Genomic DNA, 12,024 nt, shown 5'->3' on the forward strand with positions numbered 1-12,024 from the left:
CACCGTTTGCATATGAACTAATAAGTGTTTCAATAAGATTTCAAACCCACAATATTTGGGTGACTTCTTATTTTTAGGGCGAGGGGCTCTACCGCAACGGTAAAAAGGGCCGGCGAGAGAGGGCAACCCTGCTGAACTGAACGGTGTAGGGGAAACATAGTTGAATTGTCGCTATTGGTTATAATGGAACACATTGGGCTGGCGTATATCAGTTTTACCCAGGATATAAATGACTTGCCAAACCCAAATCGGTACAGTGACTCAAACATGTAAGGCCACTCAATCTGGTCAAAAGCCTTCTGTGCAACAAGGGAGAAGAATGCTGCCCCACTAGCTTTCCCATGATCAGCACACATAGTATTAAGGAGGCGTCTGACATTGGAAAAAGAAAACCTGCCCAGGATGAATCCCATCTGATCAGGATGAAAGATAGATGACAAATGCTTATTTAGCCAATTAGCCAGCATTTTAGTAATTGCCTTTCTACCAAAGTTCTGGAGTGCAATGGGCCTATAGCTGGCCGGGTCTGTTTCCCCTTTACCTTTCTTTAGAATGAGGGAAATGTTAGCCTCGTACAATGTTTTAGGCAAGGCTTTGTCTCTCTTAGAGCAAGATACCATTCTGAGGAGAAGTGGGGCGAGGATATCACAAAATTTCTTATAAAATTTGCAGCCAATTCATCTGGCCCAGCTGCCTTGCCGGACGGAAATGACTTAATGGTAGAGGTTATTTCTTCCAATGAGAAGTCGGAATCTAGGTCCTCCCTAGCAGTGTCACTAAGTTTCGGCATTACAAGAGAGTCAAAGAAGTCATTCAAATCAGATTGAGTGACATTGCATTGAGAAGTGTAGAGTTCACTGTAAAATTCTTTAAAACAATCATTTACCTCCTTGGGGTTAGTTAACAAGGTGCCCACCCTCAATCTAATGCAGTGGATTGACCTTAGGGCCAGGGCGCCCCTGAACTGCCGCGCCAGGAGCCCCCCAGGCTTGTCCCCCATTTTGAAATGCTTTTGCCTTAATTTTAAGAGGAGGTTGTTTATTTGACTACCCAAGATGCAATTGTACTCATATTTAAGCTTCATTATCTTATTATAATCTTCAAAGGATTTTGAGGCTTGGCATGTCACTTCGAGGGTTGGAAGAGTATTCTTAATCTCTAATAATCGCCCCTCTCTCTCCTTCTTAGCAGCGGATTCATATGAAATTATATACCCACGAAGTACAACTTTTAATGTCTCCCAGAGTGTGGAATTTGACACTTCACCGTTATCGTTAATTTCTATGAAACCTTTTAATCTGGTGGTGATGTTTTCTATAAATTTCTTATCAGTGAGTAGGGAAGGGTTAAAATGCTAGGAGAAGATTCGTTTGGGAAGGGAGAGATCTAGGGACATTGTCGAGGGGCTATGGTCAGAGATTATTATGATATTTTGTACTGGTAACACGAGAAATTAAATGAGAGTCAACCAAAAAATAGTCTATTCTACTATAGGATTTGTGGACATGAGAATAATAAGAATAGTCCTTGTCGGTAGGATGTTGAACTCGCCAGATATCTACTAAATTTCTAGATTTACTCAAATTGTTTAGGACCTGCATTGATACGATATTTGGAATCTTTAAGGCCAGGTTTATGAACTGTTGGAGACCAAGCAGAATGTTAGCTCAGGAAAACGGTTCAAGGAAATGCTTAGTATTGTTTAAAAAAATACAGTAGCTCATTATGCTTTTTAAAAAAAGAATTTGGGGCTAATAATCAAATTTGACAGAACAGTGAGATCAATAATTATTATAGCTACCTCTTTTATAACAGACAAGCAAATGGAAGTTATTGTCCTTTACATGGAGCTTCTGACAATAAAATGTGAAAAGTCAGAAGCTGAAAAAAGGACATTCAACTAAATTTGTCATTTAGTATGTAGTTTAAGAGGCAAATCATCAGATCAAGACAATGCCATCAATAGTTTTGGAAAACTATTTGTTTCTTATAAAAATTACATGAATGCTGAGAAGCTCCATATCTAACAAGTTTAGCAATTTAATTGTAAAAGTCACTATAAAGATTTTGGTTCCATTTGTCACTTTAAAATGAGGCACAAGTTAAAAGTGTAAATTTTGATTTCCACACTGGACTTTGTTAACCATGCATTTCCAACACACAGAGCATGACTATTATCATAATTTTTTAATGCAAAGTTTTGCTGGTGACAAAAGTCATGAGAAATGCTAAGAGATGATTTGCAGTTCCCTGCTATTAGAATTCATTTTGGTACATGGGTGGCTTCTGACCTTAGGCAAATGGAGTATGAGTCAGAAAATCTATACTCATCCTATTCCCTCTCGGTTTACTCAGTAAGTCTTACTTATGTTTAAATTAATTCCTGTTGCCTGGAGGAAATAAGTAGCAAAGTAGCAAAGCTACTTAAGCAATTTAATATGAAAAAAAAACATCTGTAATAAATGAATGTAAAAGGGATTACTACTTGCATGTCGACATACATATTCATGTCTATAAGTATTCAGAACAATACACCCTTTCATACTTCAGGGAAACAAAAACCTTGCATTACCTCGGAGTCCAGCAGTACCCATGTAAGTTTCTTCCTGTTGATACAACTCCTTTTGTTGCTGGATGAGCGGCAGAATTTGCGAGTGACTACTGTAGCTAGAGCAAAATCGAATTACTTGTTCATAAGCTCCTTTCATAAAATAAATTTCTGCTTTATCCTATGGGGAAAGAAATGCAAATGAACTGTTATGACATTTAATAAACGACTGTAGCAACCTGCATTACCAACTTTGTTACTTCTTTTAATTATTCCCAAAGGGAATCAGCTACTTTTGACATCAGTGCAAGTTAAAAATGAAATCAAGCCAAATATTTATGCATGAATGTAACTGAGTATTTTTGAAAAGGTGACCAAGAGAATGGACAAGGGCAGGGTAATAAAGATTGTCTACCTTGAATTTAGCAAGGCTTTTAACAAAGTCCTACTGTTCTGGAAGTTGAGATTGTATAGGATTCAGAGTGAGTTGGAGGATTGTTTTTCAGTTTGTAGAATTATGATCAGTGGTGTGCCACAGGAATCCATGCTGGCTCCACTGTTTGTTATTTATATTAACAATCTGGATGGGAATGTAGAAGACATGATTTGTAAGTTTGCAGATTAACAGCAAAATTAGTGGTGAGAAAGGTTATCGAAGGTTTCCACAGGATCTAGATCAACTGGACAGTAGGCAAAGGAACAGCAGATGTTACTTAACTCAAACTAGTGTGAAGTGATGCATTCTGGGATGTAAACCAAAGTAAGGCATACACAGTGATTGCCAGGGCACCTTGGAGTGTTGATGAACATGGAAAGCTGGTAGATGAGGTGGTGAAGAAGGCATTTGATATACTTGCCTTCCTCAGAATACAGGAGTTGGAATATCATGTTACAGCTGTACAAGAGATTGGTGAGGCTGCACCTGGAATACTGTGTACTGTTCTGGGCATCATAATATGGGATTCAGCCAGACAGGGTGCAGAAATATTTGCAAGAATGTTAAGATTGAAAGGATTGAGTTAAAAAGGAGAGACTGGAAAAGCTGGGACTATTTTCCCTGGAGTGGGTTTGGAGTGATGGGGAATTATAACCAAAATGGGAATCTAATACAAGAGAATATAGGTTGAAGGTGAGAGGGGAAATATTTAAAGTGGAGTTGAAGAGCAAGTTTTCCATAGAGATGGTGGTGGGTATAGAGGAAGTGCTAAAGGTTAGTAGAATTACAATGCTTAAACAACATTTGAACTTGAATATGAAAGGTAAAGAGGAATCTAGCCAAATGGGTCTAGTTCAGCTTGGCCAGCGAGGGCAAAAGGTCCTGCTTCCATGGTCCACAACTCTAGCTTGAAGCAGTCCTCAGGGATATGAAAGTTACATCCAATGCAATTTTTTTAAAAAAATCACACTGACTCAAAATTCATGGGTTCTACATTAACTACAAAAGGCACAAACCTGACAGGGAAATCATAAAAACTGAACAAGCTTTGCTACTCAATTTTGTTGATTTTAAAATTTGATCTAAATTGTAATTGACTTCAAGACCAGTAACAAGAAGAAAGATTTGACCAATCCAAGAACAGAAAGTTAATCTTTAGCGAAGTCTACTGCCCAAGAAAATTATGCAGTCTTAGTTTTGTCCAAATCTACTTGATTGACAAAATAGTTTTCAAATAATTCCATGGACCCATACATAAATGAATATCAGCTACATGAGCAGACACTAATAGCCAAGTAGATCTCCATTATTTCATTTTAAAAAAAAGCACACCCTGCTGGATTACCACACAAGCAAATTATTTGATTCACTGCCCAACTTCCCCAGGTTGGGGAAAAATAGACAATCCTGGTCTGAAATGAAGATCCAAATCAAATATATTAATTTCTTTCAAATATGCTCAAAACTCACATCATCACAATCCAGAATTCTTTTCATAGAGAATTATATGGCATTGTCTTCTAAATTATGAAATAAACAGCATATTAACGGTGTCCATTAAGGACATACAGAGTCCCTTGTTCAAGGCGGAAAGAGCTGACCACCTCACGACCTACCCATCAACCCTCTCAGACACCTCCTGCCCCATCTGTAGTGGTTTCCTCAGAACCTACAAAACTGTTGAAAAATTAAGTCACTCTAGATCTCGACGGGCTGTCTAAGAAGGTCACAGCATCAATGAGAAAGCTATTTGCACCATTCAGGGGCTGAGAAAGAAGTTATACAAGTGACAATCCTAGAACTCCAATCTGCAGAAACAAACTGCAAACTACAGTATTAGAATAAATACTATCTTCAGTATGAGATTATTAAAATTTTGAAGTGTAGCAGCTATAATTTTTTTTTGTGGAGGGGACAAAACAAGATTGATAGCTACACAAATTATACATGCTAAAATCATGTGATTGATGCAGAAAGCCTATTTATAAAACATATACCAAGCAACACACACATCTGCAGAATCCCGTGTTTGTGACATGGTAATAACGTCTCCATGTTCAGAAGGCTGATCCTTTAATCCAGAGGACATTCAAATTATTAAACCAGAATATACCTAACCTGCTGAGTTCTGTGCACACACTTGACAGCCATCCACTTCTGCTCAGAGGAAAATGGATATTCAGCTCGCCTTATATAATCCTGCTGGAGACCGTCTAGTCCCATCTTGTGGGGGGTGGGGAGGGAGTAGAGAGTAAAAGGGGAGACAAAACATTAATGACTTGGAAGCTTTTCTCAAGGTGTATAACAATGTTTTCCCATATATGCTTGTGAACTTGCACTGCAATGGACAGAGTTGTAAATGAACAAGTTATTAGTATTAACATAATTGTCAAGGAGTAGCAAAGAGCTACTAATCAAATTCACAAATCAATCAAAATACTTGGCATAAAAACAAACCACATTTTTATGCATTTTTATTGAGAAATTATGCTTTATCAGGTCATAAAGGATTAAATGTTGAAATTCAGCAGAGAAAGCAGCAATTCTGTCCATGTTTAAGCTGCCTCTTTCGCAAAACTTATAATTGCCAGTAGTCCAGTTAAAAATTTCTGCTTCAGGAATTTATCTAAATTTCTTCTGTATATCACAAGTGAATACACTTCCAGCATCCTTGTAATTGACAATGTCAGGTAAAAGAGAGATCAGCTGTTTCCTTTTGGCAATCGCTTAAATGTGTTTCATCGCATTTCCAACTATTTTGACATAGCTGATCTATCAAAGCCAGAGGATTAAACTAAAATCTCTGCTTGCAACTGTCTCTGTGTAATCACTATAACTGCGCAGTTTTATAACAAGGTAGGATTGTGTCCTGGTCATTTCCACATACCCCACAAATGAATAGCCAAACTAAACTCATCATCAAAGCATACAACATCCAAAGCAATCTTTATTTCCAATCTGCTCTAATTCCATTTTCCCATAATAGGTCCATATCTTTTTATGCCTTGCCTATTGAGTGTCTCTTAAACACAGCAAGTGCAGCTGATTTCACTTCCTTCTTTAGAGCTTGTTCCAGATATTAGCCACCGTGAAAATAAACTTTCCCCTTAAATTACCTTTAAAACTCCTTCCTCCTATATTAATCTATACGCTGTCATTTTGATACTCTTTGCATAGCAAAAAGATTCTCAATATCCAATTTATTTATGCCCTTTCAAATTCAATCTCATTTAAGTCACCCCTTAGCCTCCTGCATTTGAGGGAAAACAAACCCAGCCTATCTGTACTCTCCTTATAACTTAAGTCCTCCAATCTAGGCAATATCTGTGTGAATTCCCTCTGTACTCTTTCCTGCACAATTGCAGTGTGCGCTATGTGGCACATAATACTCCAAGAGCAGTCTAATCAATGTTTTATAGTGTTGTAATATAACTTCCCCATTTTTCTATTTTTACCTTGCCTTTGGAGGCAAGCATGCCATACACTTTCTTTACCACCCTATACACTTGTATTCTCATGTTCAAGAAACTATAGAAGCTATAATACGTGGTTAATAAGAGTTAATGAACATCGACTATACATGTTCTACACCTTTCTGACTTCCTTAAATGCATCATGTTGCACTCGTTGGGATTCTTTCCATTGGCAAACTCCCCACCCAATCTTCCCTGCTAACCACAACACCAGCCGTTAGTCAGAATGAAACATCATAACACCAGCCGTTAGTCAGAATGAAACATCATAAAATAAAGCTACTAGGATCATAGGTTAATGGATCAGGTTCCATCTCATTAATTTGTGTATAGGCTTTATAATTTTTTAAAAATCAAGTTCTACTGAAACTTGACAAACTATTTTTGATATTTTCAGTGAATAAGCCTCCTCCTAACCCAAATTGCATAACCACTATCCTCTTATCAAGATAATTTACATAAGCCAAAGTTCACATAGTCTGGTCATAAAAGTAAATTGAGCTTGCCTATTTCCCAGAAACCACTCACAGTTCAAAACTCATTCACTGGAATTTCTGGGACAAAAAGGTTAATCATTTCAGCGTATTTCCTAGATATTTTATATCAAACCAGAATACAGCATTCTAGGCATACCTTCACTGAAAGATGTTAAAAGTTAAAGAAATGTATCATTATCCAGTAACAGTGTATGAACTTTATCTACAAATACTGAGCCAGATGATTTCTCACATATTCACCTTCATTGCCAGTGCAATCAAAGCGCCCTCAGTAGGTTGCCCCATTAATGCATCATTTCGAATAACAGCATCATTACATACACAGCCAGCCTGGATAAATATAAAAAGGTGCAGATGTAATCATGCGGCAAGTATTTTCACAATAAAATAAATGGAAAATTAATTTAAAACTGTCTAATGATATAAATTATGCAGGTTATTTGTTCCATTTGTTTTACAGATGTATCAACTACCATACCTCCACGATTTTGCTTATCGTTGACTTAGAAAAGCCGTGTATTACTTCACCATCCATTACTACTTCTCCATTTCTATTGTAGCCAACACCAGTAACCTGCATGATAAACAGAACAATGTTCAAAGTGAATTCATTTTCCAAGTACATATATATCACCATATACAGGAGTCACCCGCTTTTCGAACGTTCGCTTTACAAAACCTCACTGTTACGAAAGACCTACATTAGTTCCCTGTTTTCGCTAACAGAAGGTGTTTTCACTGTTACAAAAAAAAGGCAGCGTGCGATAAAAAGCAGCCGCTCTCCCCCAGATTCGGAACTGCATTCTCGCTGGCATTGCTTAAACACATGCCTGTGAGCAGCCGTTTGCAAGGTGAGTTCTTAGGTATCGGAAAAGCCTAAAAGAGCTCGTAAGGGTGTTACACTTAGCGTAAAACTAGACATAATTAAGCGTTTCAATCATGGTGAACGAAGTAAGGACAAAGTGAGTTTGGCTTGTGGAAGTTGACAAAGATGATGTTGAAGTGGTTTTGGAATCCCATGACCAAGAACTGAAAGATGAAGAGCTGATGCAATTGGAAGAGGAAATGATAACAATCGAAACCGAATGCAGTAGCAAACAGACAGAAAGTGACTGCGTGAGATTTTCGCTGCAGTGATAACGTACAACTTTAATTTTGAAAGGGTACGTCGGTTTAGGGCATATTTACAGGACGGTTTGAGTGCTTACAAAGAACTGTATGATCTAAAAATGCGTGAGGCTAAGCAGTCAAGCAAGCCTTCCACATCAGCCACAGCAGACGACGAACCTTGACCTTCGACATCGAGGCAGGTAGTCATAGGAGAAGATGAGCTGTCTGCCCTAATGGAAACAGACGACGAGATGACACCCCACTGTCCCACCACCCCAAACCCCCGGGCCACGGACAGATACCAATTCGCGGAGAGTGCAGCAGTAGCCGGGAGGCACACTCAACACACCTTTAAGAAAAAAGCCGAAATAAACAAGATAATTAATTAGGTGCCGCCTGGCACGTAATTGTCGGCCCAGATCAGAGGCGATGCAATTGGCAATCATCTCTGATCTGGGCCGACATTTACGTGCCGGGCGGCACCTAATTAATTAGCTTGTTTATTTTGGCTTTTTTCTTAAAGATGTGCTGTGTGCCTCCCGGCTACCGCTGTACCCCTGCATGCTTTGCGGATTGGTATCGGGTCGCTGCACCGAGGGTGGGGGCCACTGCACCACCCCAATCTCCGACAACTCAGCCTAACACACCATCATCAGTGTGCTCGGTGTCTTCCCAATTCCCGTAAGTGATACTACACTGTACTTACATTATTTCTACTTCATATCGGTTGTGCATTTTTACGTGTTATTTGGTATGATTTGGCAGTTTCATAGCTTAAAGGTTACTGGAGAGAGTGTTTTTGTCAACTGCACATGCGTGAGATTTCCTGCCGACAGCACTTGCGACGTGTTTTTGCCGATGGCGCTTGCGTGAGATTTTTGCTAAATGATTGTGGAAAAGTATTTCCACTTTATATAGGCTGTGTATTTATCATATCATTCCTGCTTTTACTATATGTTACTGTTATTTTAGGTTTTATGTGTTATTTGGCATGATTTGGTAGGTTATTTTTGGGTCTGCCAATGCTCACAAAATTTTCCCATATAAATAAATGGTAATTGCTTCTTCGCTTTACGACATTCCGGCTTACAAACCGTTTCATAGGAACGCTGTACCTTCAGATAGCGGGGGAAACCTGTATAGTGGATTCCAGTTAATTGATACACATTAGGACCAGAGTACATTTTGGCCCAATTAAGAGACTGCTCAAGTACCGTTTCATGGAAATAGTCAAAAAGGTGTAAAACAACAAACTACCATTTAACTGAGTAACAAATTAAGTATTTCAATTAAGTACAGAACAAATTAGAAACATCTACAAGCTTCCCACCAATCGTCCTTGCTATCCACAATACCACCAGTTAGACAGAATGAAATATCATTAATATTACTACCATACAATAAAATTGTATTTGTTCTTAATAGTTATCACTAGAATTCATCCAGTGTACACTGACATGTTCTTTTGATTGACTGTAAATGAAGAAAATCAGTGCAGCCACCAAGTACAGATAATGGACTGCCAGCATACATACAATGCTTTCAATGACTGCATCCTCCAAATCTTCACTTTCATTCTAACACACAAGATGATTGTCAATACCTTCAAATTCTTCGTAGTTCCTAACTTGTTGAAGTAATGAAATTGTTTCATTTTCACTCCCTGCCATTTCTGGAATATCCAACCCTCAATACACAAACACATGCAACTGACACTATTTAAAAATTGTTTGCTCTAAGCAAGGTGTTGTGTCTAATGGAGACAACAAGTTAATGTGACTGATGCCAGTTAGAAACTATTCAGCAACAGTTTCTTATCCCAGATAAATGGTGGAATGTCCTTAATAAAAGAGGGGAATTCCAGCTATTTTCTCAATTAGTTTTTGTCCCAAGTAAGCAGATGCTCTAATTAACTGATGGCTCAATTAACCGGAGTCCATTGTACTACACCTAAGTTGCTGGAGCTCAGTAGGTCAGGTAATGTCTATGGAACAGAGCAAACAGTTGACATTCCAAGCCAAAGCCTTCATCAGGACGGACTACCCTGGGAATCATTTTCTTGCACATTCACAGCAGAACAAATAAATACAAAAGAATCAGTGAAAAACTACAAACAAAGACTGGTAAACAATCTGTGTAAAAGAAGACAAACTATGCAAATACAAAAATTATATACACAAAAAAATACTGAGAACGGTATGAACTTCAACTCATTATTAAAAAGAAAATGGATTAAAGAAATTAAAACAAAATCAAACATACAGATTAAGGGGTTAATGGGTACAGGGAGAGGGTGGGAGGGTGGGAGAATTGGATTGAAATAGAAGATAAGCTATGATTGAACGGTAGTGCAGACCCAATGGGCTGAATGGATTAATTCTGCCACTATATCTTATGATATTACATCAGAAAGTGCAAGGTTTAAAAAGTCTCATAAAATGCTTCAAGAGAAACAAGAGCAATAGAATAGTTAGAGACAGGGCACTGTAAATTAGCTTAAGTATATGGTTTCAGGATCCTTCGTCTTGAAGGATTCTGTTTAGAATTCAACTCCAAACACTGCACCGTTCCTTTTAAGTGACTTGCTCATTAGTGCTTGAATATTAAAGTAACAGTCTCAAAACTTGTATCGATTTTTGTTTTACATTGCAACCAAAAATGACCATCTCCTAAAGACATGAAGGAACAAGTCAGTAAGACTAATACCAAACGTACATGGCACCACTTGGCCTTTTAAAATAAACTATGCTCATCACTTCAATTACAACTTCAGGCAAAAATGATGAAATAATTTTTACCTCAGCATGTTGCCCATCTGATGTATAAATGTGAGTCACTGTCATTTCATTCTTTGTTAATGTCCCAGTTTTATCAGAGCATATTACATTACAACAGCCTAGGATGGAAATATCACAATTGAAATTCAGCAAAAAGAGTGCTTCAATCACAATGACCTTTTCAGCAAACAGCCTAGTCACTTTGCTCTGGTGATTTACAGCTAATAAATTGAACTCAATTTTCCACCTGTTGCTGATAATGCATGCAATCATCACACATTGTTAAATGCCTCTGAACAGAGTCTGTTTAGAGTCAGCACAATTAGATTTGCAATTCACTTGCTATTTATATTCAAACTTCTAACTTGTAAAACGGTGCAATGAATGTAAGTCAATGAAAATAACAACATTTTCTCTGCTTATGTTTAATAGAATTAATCTTTACCAAGAGTTTCCACAATTGGGAGCTTCTTCACAATTGCTCTCTTCTTTACCATTCTCATTACTCCAAGTGCCAATGTTACAGTCACAACAATTGGCAAGCCCTCTGGAATGGCAGCAACAGCCAAGCTAAAACAAACAAAGTAAAATAGTTACAGAAAATCTCAGTTATTTGCTTCGAACACAATATACACACAAAGTAGACATTAAACTTGCTCTGTGCATTGGTTACATCCAGAATGAAATCTTGCTTAGCTTAATAATCTTCAAAAAAAAGAGTATGAAAATGACAATTTCTGTGTAAAAAGGAATTTTCTAATCTTTTCTAAACACCTGAGAATAGTCTAATAATTCACAGTGCCAGAAGTCTGGTACAGCTTCTTTGAAGAATTGACTGGATAGAAACTGAAAGAACAGTAGTTTCTGATAACTTGTTTTCCTGCTTCCCTGTTCTTTCTCACTGAAAGATGAATTTCACATTAGTATATATTTTATCTCCATGTCGGGATTGCCTATCTAATGGACAGCTCGTCATATAAAAGATTGTTTAGCAGACTAGCAAGATGGATTGGGTTGATTTGCTGGCTGCTGCAGGGTTGCAGGTATCTCCTGCCAAAGGGCTTGACGCTCAACCTAGCACGGATAGAAAGCATGCAAGGAGCCAGCTGAATTCGGGATCATTTGCCTCAAAGTCCATTGCTGATGAACTACACCACTGGCCAGTTCACATGTACATCGAAAC

At 38.0% G+C, this 12,024-nt stretch overlaps 1 protein-coding gene across 1 annotated transcript in view; it reads right to left on the bottom strand.

The window, feature by feature from the left end:
* The window catches only part of atp2c1 (ATPase secretory pathway Ca2+ transporting 1), a 96,574-nt gene that overhangs the window by 22,564 nt on the left and 61,986 nt on the right, over nucleotides 1-12,024 (bottom strand). The window contains exons 12-17 of the mRNA XM_072283325.1: nucleotides 11,287-11,411; nucleotides 10,863-10,960; nucleotides 7,433-7,528; nucleotides 7,195-7,284; nucleotides 5,103-5,207; nucleotides 2,573-2,729 (exon numbers count right to left, since the gene is read on the bottom strand). Coding sequence (XP_072139426.1) covers nucleotides 2,573-2,729; nucleotides 5,103-5,207; nucleotides 7,195-7,284; nucleotides 7,433-7,528; nucleotides 10,863-10,960; nucleotides 11,287-11,411 — 671 coding nt within the window. The remainder of the gene's footprint in view (nucleotides 1-2,572; nucleotides 2,730-5,102; nucleotides 5,208-7,194; nucleotides 7,285-7,432; nucleotides 7,529-10,862; nucleotides 10,961-11,286; nucleotides 11,412-12,024) is intronic.

Source organism: Mobula birostris, chromosome 19 (genome assembly GCF_030028105.1).
Source record: "Mobula birostris isolate sMobBir1 chromosome 19, sMobBir1.hap1, whole genome shotgun sequence".
NCBI lineage: Eukaryota > Metazoa > Chordata > Chondrichthyes > Myliobatiformes > Myliobatidae > Mobula > Mobula birostris.